The sequence below is a fragment of the Myotis brandtii genome, unplaced genomic scaffold, assembly GCF_000412655.1.
Source record: "Myotis brandtii unplaced genomic scaffold, ASM41265v1 scaffold745, whole genome shotgun sequence".
Classification (NCBI taxonomy): Eukaryota; Metazoa; Chordata; class Mammalia; order Chiroptera; family Vespertilionidae; genus Myotis; species Myotis brandtii.
In genome coordinates, this window is record NW_005370970.1 from 448,402 (window position 1) to 457,819 (window position 9,418).

The 9,418-nt window shown below is 41.5% G+C and overlaps 2 protein-coding genes across 3 annotated transcripts in view; both read right to left on the reverse strand.

The window, feature by feature from the left end:
• The window catches only part of MGAT4C (MGAT4 family, member C), a 776,551-nt gene that overhangs the window by 254,525 nt on the left and 512,608 nt on the right, over positions 1 to 9,418 (reverse strand). The window lies entirely within an intron of this gene.
• The window catches only part of PSMG4 (proteasome (prosome, macropain) assembly chaperone 4), a 34,367-nt gene that overhangs the window by 22,522 nt on the left and 2,427 nt on the right, over positions 1 to 9,418 (reverse strand). Inside the window, 1 exon segment of the mRNA XM_005882987.2 lies at positions 6,323 to 6,498. Within this exon segment, the coding sequence (XP_005883049.1) occupies positions 6,323 to 6,498 (176 nt within the window).

Below are 9,418 nucleotides of genomic sequence, written 5' to 3' on the forward strand. Positions count from 1 at the left end.
ATCGGCCCTGCTCTGAGCCTGACCAGGGGCTGCACCTAGTGATTGGGCCTGCCCTCTGCCACCCGGGAGCAGGCCTAAGCCAGCAGGTCGTTATCTCCCGAGGAGTCCCAGACTGTGAGAGGGCACAGGCCGGGCTGAGGGACCCCATCTCCCCCCTGAGTGCACAAATTTTTGTGCACTGGGCCTCTAGTTTACAATATTAAGCTTCAGTAAAATGCACAATAGCATTTCTTTTTCTTTCAAGTATTATTAATTAATACTTTTATTTTAAATCAGTCTTTATATGTAAATCAAAACCACTGTTACTATAGGTTCATTTTCTTCACCTTAGTTATATCTCTGTGGAAATTAAATTGAAGAGATAACATCATGCAGGAGGCTATACATATATTAGGAGAAAAACTAATCTGATTTAAGTTTTCTGAGGTTCACAATCCATTTATGATAAAGTTTCATAAAAACATAAATCAGGAGATATGACATTAGGGAATATAGAAAACAAGATACCTATAAGATCACATTAGAGAGTGACATCACAAAATTAAATGGTAAAGAGAAAACTATAAGCCCCAAATGGCACCACTTGTAATAAAGCCCATGATACAAAACCTAGATTTAATACCTGACCTAATTGCTGTTTCAACCTCTCACAGAGATATAATCTTAATCAACCAGTTTGGAATTTTCTGTTCAACACCAGAGAGGCCATCTGTCACATGGGCCCTGTCTATATCCCATAAAAAGAAATAATTTGCATGATAAAAAAACAACAACAACACCCTGGCTGTTCCCTTCCCCCTCAAAGAAGTCCTGATCTAAAAATAACCCTTTCTTTTCTTTTGTTAATAGCTCCTTTACCTTACCCTGCTTCCTATAATAACCTATTTTGTACAGTTCATCTGAGCACCCTTCTGTAATGGACATGGGATGCTGTCCAATTCATTAATTGCTTCATAAAGCCAATTAAATTTTCAAATTTACTTGTTTGAATTTTGTTTTTTAACAACTGTAACAGTTAATCCATAAATAAATTGATGCTGCTGTCCGGAGGACAAGGCATTTGTATTTCCATATTTTACAAGGCCAGCCTACTTTACAACATTAAGTTGTTACAACATCAAAGTGGTCCTTAATAATGTTTTATCTTATGACCGAAATTAACACTTTTGTGACTTTTCATTTCCTCTAAAGGAAAGTTTGCTCCATAGCCTACCATGTTCTTCCTCTGTGTTCTGTGGGCTTGGCATCTTGTATAAGTGAGTTTAAAATTTTGGGGTTGTAGAGTCATTTTGAAGAGACATGGGCCAAAGGCATGAACTTTACAATGTGTAGATATTGCTAAGACAGGCAGCTTGCAGATAACCAATCATAAGATGCTAAGGCATATAAACCAATCCCAAGAATGTTGCTTAGGCCAATCAGGAACTAACAAGCATATAAACAAAAAAGCACATGCACTTCCTCCTTCCTCCCCCACACCCCCCTCTTGCACAGGAGATATGCATAAGCCATGTGGGACTCTACACATGGACTAATAGGCTTTAAGCTCTGGACACTGGCCTGCTCTGGGAACCCCAGCTGCACCTGTTCCAGGACTGGCTTCTCTCAATAAACTTGGTTCCGCTGTTTTTGTCCATGACTTCATTCTTTGATATTGCGAGCCAATGAACTCAGACTTAAAACCCACCCACATTTTGGTTTCCACTTGAAATATACAGAATTATTTTGCAAAATTGAGGTTGTTCTTGGGTAGCATTTATTATAAAACCAATACTTAGGCAATGATAATATATGACTGACATGCAGTTTAGTCATTTCTCTTTACTTTTTTAAAAGCTATGTAAACCCATGATAAAATTAGAACATTATTATTAAAATGGATTAGTGACTTTTCCTCCCCATTCACATCCCCCATTAAGGGAACTGCATGTCCTAAATATTAGGGTTGGCAGAGCTCATCTTCTGCCAATACATTGCATAGTCAAGTAATATAAAAGTCTGCAACACATACAGGATTCTTTGAGCTGTCTGCAAAGAATGATCTATGATTGAAAGAATTTAGTTGTCTTGAATGTTACCTTGTTCTATTTTATACATTTTCATAGTGTTCTTATTTATTATGCTACAACATTTGATGTTTTTTATTACAGTCTTCAAGTTTACCAAAACATAAAAAAGGAGTGTCAATGTGAGCACATGCACCCTCCACTGTTATAGAGTTTATTTGAATTCAGCTTACACGGTTTCAGGGTCAGCAAGCATAAAGCTATTGCTGAAGGGACAGCTCTAATATGCTAGCAAACCTGGACAGCACAGACATAAATTTGTAGAAAGTAGATCTAAATTTGTATTGTATGCCATCTTCAAATGGTTAAGCCTTTTTACTCAATAATCAATATTCCATCCAGCACAATAATAAAACTTAGAATTATTTATGGTAACAATTGAGGTGTACTTTTCAGTCACAAGAGGAATGAAAAAGTTAGTGGAGAGGTGATGTGATTTAATGAAAAGGCCATTGAACAAGCCACAGAGGCACTCAAATGAGATCATAAATGTGAAAGTCTCTGAAAAAAAGATGAAGTATTATGCAAACATAGTATTAATAGTAAGAATCTAAAATGTTCAATTCTAGCAGAATTGGGATTAGCAGAATAACGTTAAACATTTTTCAATACAAACAGAAATATACGGTACCATGGGAAACTCTAAAAACCATGTTTCAACTTCCAACTTGAAAGTATTGCTTTTGTGATCTTAAAGGTTGACCCTTAGCATCCTTTCTACACACAATCTTTTAACTTTGTTTTTATATAGTTGTATTCTGCTGATGTTCTTGTCTTTTTTCCTTTAGGAAATGTTCCTTGGCAACTGCATTATTAAAACTGGACATGGTCCAAAAGAGTTGTCTGAAACCATGGCAAATTTTCATTCAATCTCAGTGGAGTAACTACAAGGTAATTGTCCCAAAGTCATCACACTCTGGATGTCTCAATAAATCTGGCTTGGATAACATGAAAATGTACTTTCATGGAAGCTTGTGAAGAAAGGAACATAATACATTTCCTGTAAAATGCCAAATGACATAGAAATTCCAGAGAGTCAGTGAAAGTCTTCAGAAGTTAATTTAAGAAGGTTTATATCTCTTCATTTTTCTTCTACAGTCTCATGTAAAAAAAGAAGCATAAATTTCCTACATTTATTTATTAGCTCATTGGTATGGACTCATGAATTTTTATTTTGTTCAATAGCTTATAATTCATTACTGTGCTTAATTCTTTTGGTCCTCACATTTGCCCAGATTGGGTCAAGCTCTGGGTCAGAGCTGCCCTGCCCAAGAGGGAAAAGCAGTCACACTCAGCAATGAGGGCTTCAGTGGTAGCTGATCCTGGGCTGTCCCAGATCCTAGAACTACTTGACTGCTATATATGTGAAAGCTTTATAGAGTGTCACCCAAATGCCACGAACTGCAGCTGGTAAAGACATGCCCAAGCAGTCTGGTCAGCAATGCTGACAAGCCTTTTGCTTCGGTCTAATGTCTGGCTTCATCCCACTAAGCCACTCTTCCTGAGTCTCAACTGAACCTGCTTGACCAGCCCAGCCCTCAACAGCACCCACGATTCAGGAAGAGATCATTTGTGTTACCTACTGTAGCATCCCCATGTCTCAGAAGCTATCCCCACTCCACAGCCTACCCCCTTTTTACCATCCCATCAAATCACCCTGGATGAAAAATGTGAAGGGATTGAAAAGTACAGGATTGAGAGTTACAAAATATCTCATGGGGATATAAAGTATAGCATAGGAAATATAGCCAATAATCTTATATAATAAAAGTCTAATATGCAAATCGACCAAACGGCAGAACAACTGGTCACTATGTCGTGCACTGACCGCCAGGGGGCAGACACTCAACGCAGGAGCTGCCCCCTGGTGGTTAGTGCACTTCTGGGAGCACCGCTCAGCCAGAAGCCCTGAGCTGGGTTCATGGCTGGTGAGCACAGCGGCAGTGACAGGAGCCTCTCCTGCCTCTGCGGCAGTGCTAAGGATGTTCGACTGACGGCTTAGGCCTGCTCCCCGCCTGGACTGCGAGAGGGCGCAGGCCGGGTTGAGGGACCCTCCACCCCGAGTGCATGAATTTCATGCACCGGGCCTCTAGTATTGTAATAACTATGTATGGTGCCTGTTGGGTACTGGGAATATCTGGGAGAACACTTTGCAAACTAACCACTGTGCTGTAAATATCTGACACTATTACACAATAATATTAAATTTAAAAGAATTTTTAAAAAATCAGCCAAATGTTTCTCTTGGTCTGCACCTTTTTACACAGTTTCCTGAGACACAAGGAAGAACATTGAAGGGCCACTTAATGAAATTTGAGTTTTCCCAGGGCCTCAGCATCAAATACACCAAGCTCAACTTTATGCTGTGAACAAGCCAAAATTGGTCAGAGTGATGTGCTATTCAGTCCAACTCAAAAGGATACCGTATGTGGCAAAAACTCTATAAATCAGCCAAATGTCTCTCTTGGTCTGCACCTTTTTACACAGTTTCCTGAGACACAAGGAAGAACATTGAAGGGCCACTTAATGAAATTTGAGTTTTCCCAGGGCCTCAGCATCAAATACACCAAGCTCAACTTTATGCTGTGAACAAGCCAAAATTGGTCAGAGTGATGTGATATTCAGTCCAACTCAAAAGGATACCATATATGGCAAAAAAACTCTATAGTTGACGATCCTGCAAGAGATACAACCCTCCCTTTCAGCACACGGGCCAGAGAGCTGATTTGCCAAACATTGATGCTGCTACAGATTCAATCTTTCACTTGAAATTTCATCCTTTCTGGTATTTAAATGACTGAGTGGTGCATGGATAGTCCTCTCAGATTCCCAAATGGTAATGCTTTGTCCCCATGTGAATAGGCATAGACCTTACACAGTTCTCTTTTTTGCTATTTTTCCCACTAACTATTCCACATGTACTGACCCCTTTTCTCATCTCTTATATCAGGACACTTGAATTTGGTCCAGAAGTTTCAATAGCTTTTACTAATTTGGTTTGGTTTTCTGGGAAATAACTTTACAATAAAACATGAGGGTCTTTTGAAGTATATATAATGGATAAAAGAGGAGAAAAAGTGGGAATGGGGCCTGCTGAAAGACTAGCCTTGCTACCCAACCCCATCTTTACACAGCCCCTCAGCAATGGACCATGAACGGCATTAACCCTCACTTGCCACCTCCACACATACACACATGTTCCAGCTCCTTATGGGCTCTGCTGGCCCCTCAGAACACCCAGCAATCAGGAGAATAGGAACTGGCTCTAGCTGCTATAGGAGCCCAGGAGCAGGAGGTCTTTTGGATATTTTTCCTTATTGAACAAACTAACTAACTAACAGCAATGGTGACCCAAGTGATAATATCAGCAAAGTGACTCTCAATTGCACTCCTCTTGATAATGAGTTGAGAATAGGGGTTTCTAACCCAAATGTCTAATGAGGGTCAAACCCCACCGAACTCTGCTCCAGCTCTCCAAGCACACAATACGTACGTGTGGCTACAGTTTTTGTTGTTGTTTGTTTGTTTGTTTCTGGTTGAGAGGTTAGGAGAAGACAGCTGGCCGGAGGGTCAAACCCCACCGAACTCTGTTCCAGCTCTCCAAGCACACAATACGTACATGTGGCTACAGTTTTTGTTGTTGTTTCTTTGATTGTTTGTTTGCTTGTTTCTGGTTGAGAGGTTAGGAGAAGACAGCTGGCCATTTTTCTGACTCCAATTATCACTTTCTCTTGGTTACTGATTCACTTTCCTCATTCAAAATGATCTCTGCCACCTGTAAGCTTGGAGGGATTTGTAGAAAGTTCTGCAAGTGCTTAAGCAGTGGTATTAGGGGTTTCAGAATATTCTCTGATTCCTGGGGTAGACACATCCAAAGGTGACTCTCAGTGAGTCAGATTCTTATATGATTTCCTCCCCACCCGTATGGGCAGAACTTGTGACTTACAACCAACAGAATACGGCAAAAGTGATGGGCTGCCACTTCCATGGGTGTATTGTTATATAAGACTCCATATTATCAGACTCAAGCAAGAGCCTCCCTGCTGGCTTTGAAGAAGTAAGCTGTCATGTTGAGAGAGGACCTGGGAGAGAGGAGCATCCTGGCAAGAAACCGAGGTGGACAGTAGGAGCTGAGAACAGCCAGCAAGAAAGTAGGGATCTCAGTCCTACATCCACAAGGAACAGAATTCTGTCAACAACCACCTGGGCCTGCCAGAGAACCTGGACTCCAGAAAGAAAGACAGTCGACTAAACACCTTTATTGCAGACTCTTGAGACCGTGAGCAAAAGATCTATGTAAGCTATGCCTGTATCACTAACCCTATGAAACTGGGAGATGATATCTATTGCTTTAGGGATCTCAATCTGTGGTAAATTTTCACAGCAGACTGCTTGGAGAAGACTTCGACATTCTCCAAACAGTGAGAAGAGCCTGAAGGAAGAAGAGGGGCCACAGTTTAGCCTAGCCCCTGTGACTTCTAAGTCCAACTTTCCAGGTGTCTCAGTCTTCAAGGGCCCAACCTGATTCCAGGAGGTAGTGGTTAGAGTTTATATATTGTTTTTCTCACTAAGACAAGAATGTAAAAAATAAATAAATAAAAATAAGAGAAAAGCTTCTGAATACTCAGAAGCAGTGACTTGCATAGCCATGCTCACATGCATACACACAGATGCGCACACACTGTCCTTCCTAGAATGCTGTGCCTGCTGATGTTCACTGAGCATTCTCCAGGCATGTTCGCTCCAGCTAGACTGCGGAAGATGGTGATGCCACAGCAGCTCGGAGGCGGTGCAGCAGACCCTCAACATGAAAGATGTTCTACCAGGAGGTAGACAGGAATTCACACAGGAGTGAATTTCATTGCCACCTTCTGAATGGGACCTCAGATCTTCTAGTTCTGGCTCTCCAATTACCAGGCCCAAATTAAGCTGTAACAGAGAAATCCTTTCAGATTATGGCTCTCCAAAGGGATCTACGTCTGAGGTCTCTCACCATATACTCATTTAATCAACATTTAATGAGCTTCTAGTCCTTGCCAGCACTGCTGATGCAGCAGTGGCTATGAAATCCAAACACGGAGAGCTTTGAGTCCAATGGGGGATGCACAGAGGGAAACGACTATTAAAATGCAGGATAAGAAAAGTGCAGGTGCTGCCTGAGCACAAAAGGAGAACACCTCACCCTTCCCAAATGGTCTGGGAGGAAAGTCCCAGACCCCACCAGTAATGTGTCTGAACTGACATGTGAAAGATGAAAAGGGATTGACACCACAGAGGGAACAGGTACCGGCACCCAGAGGTTAGTTTGAGAAGCAGTGGGTGAAGCATGGAGTTTGTAGGTTAGTCATAATAAGAAGGTTCAGCAAGCATCCAGCATGTACTGGGTGGCGGGGCTGTGCAAAGAAGATGGAATGTATCATCTCATTTGATCCTCAAAGCATCCTTCCGGTGAGGCAACTGAGACACAGAGAGGTTAAGTGACTTGCCGAAGGTCAGACCACTGGGAAGTGCTGAAGCCAGGAATGAATGCCCAACTGACTGGCTCCGGGGCCCACACGCTCAACATCTCCTTCCTTGCCACACTCCATAACACAATGAATAAACTGTTAGAGTAGGCACATAGAAAAGTATGAGCTGGGAGAGGCAGCTGGGGCTTGGAGGAAGTAAGTGTGAGATGACAAACTGGAAATAGACAATGGAGGTCCCGATCCATTGAGCAGGAAGGATTGAGAGCCCCTCCAGAATGTGGTCTAACTGGTGGCATAGCACCTACATGAAGGAGCCTTGTAGCTTAAAGATACTTTTTTTTTTTGAGACACGAGGGAGGGGGTGACTTGCTCCTTGCAAAGGGGAGTTCCAGCCTAGAGGGATAAAGCCTCTAAACTCCCAAGTATTGGAGCTCTTGGTTCGGTCTCAGCCAACCGAGTTGCCCACTCAGGTCCTCTCTGAGTGTATTGCTTCCTACAAATAAATCCTCATCTTCTTTTATTATTATTTTCTGTCTCGTGTTTGAATTTATTCCTAAAAACAAGAAAAGCACTGGGGTGCCGAGTACTGTCTCTGGCCAGAGATTACCTCTGTCCAGAGACCCCCTTGTCTACCTCTGACTTAACCACATAGTGTAACTTTGAGTCAGGCCTCTACCCTTCAGCAATAGAGCCAACAACCCGACCCAAAGGTCCAGTCCACCCTACATTCTGGAGTGTCTGACCTCAGAATTTCTGTCCAATTCCTGAGTTCTTGCCAATAACTAGGGCCCAGTCAGACCAGGTTTTTACAATGAGGCTTTGCCTGCCTAGGGCTTCTGGAAGCTAGAATCTTGCCTCTGCATCCAGTCCCCTTGCCTAGATCCTTCATCTCAGACCTCAGCCATCATGCTTTGCCTTCTGTTTTGGCCTTCTTCCTATCTTGGCTCCATGAGCATCCTTAGATTGTTTAGGGGTCCCTGTGCCTCTGTCTTTCTCTGGGGTCTAGAATGGCCTGACTATAGACCATTGCTGAGAGAAAATCATGGACACATAGAGGTGGCCATACTTTTCCCAAGACAGAGTACTGTGGGACAACTTTTCCAATTACAAAACCCGTCTTTGACCTCACTGTTCTCTGAATCCATGGTGCATCTCAATCCTCCTTCCGGATCAGTTGCTACAGTTGGTGATCAAATTCTGGTGCTTTGTTTTTCAGACTATTTTGAAAAGAGGAGGGATGTAATTTCCCTCTTCACGAGACTATTTAAAGATGTCTTGCCCTGCCTGCCCACAAGAACAAATAAAGTAATCAGTGTTTTTTCATCAGCAAACAATAAATCTCTTCTTAACAGTAATTCTATAATCATTGTAGTTACCGAAATAAACAGCTCTGTGCAGACAACTTTGAAAACAAAATTTTCTACCACTACATGTATATTTTTATATATGTAGAAATCCATATATTTTATATGTATACACATTTATTCTGCTTTCATATTTGAATATTATAGAGTAGTATGTTCTTCAATCATAACGATTTTTAACCTGTACCTGATGCATATCTTTCTCTCTCTGGATTTCACTTAATTCCACCAACCCCTTAAGGTATGGGAACTCTTCTATTTAGCAACTGGCCACAGCATTGCTTCCTGAGAATAGTGTGTGGTCTTTTGAAGGATCCTAGTCCCAATGTTAGGATGTTTATTTATGTGTTTACAAAGCAAGCATTGCTTATTGTCTATAAAGATGTTTATACATGACAAATTGAAACTGAATCTTTTTTATGAGAATAAATTAACTGCTGAGTAAATAATCCCCACAATTTTCTACATTTTTGGATATATTGCTGTCCTTTTTATTTAACCATGTTGATGTTTTCAATAT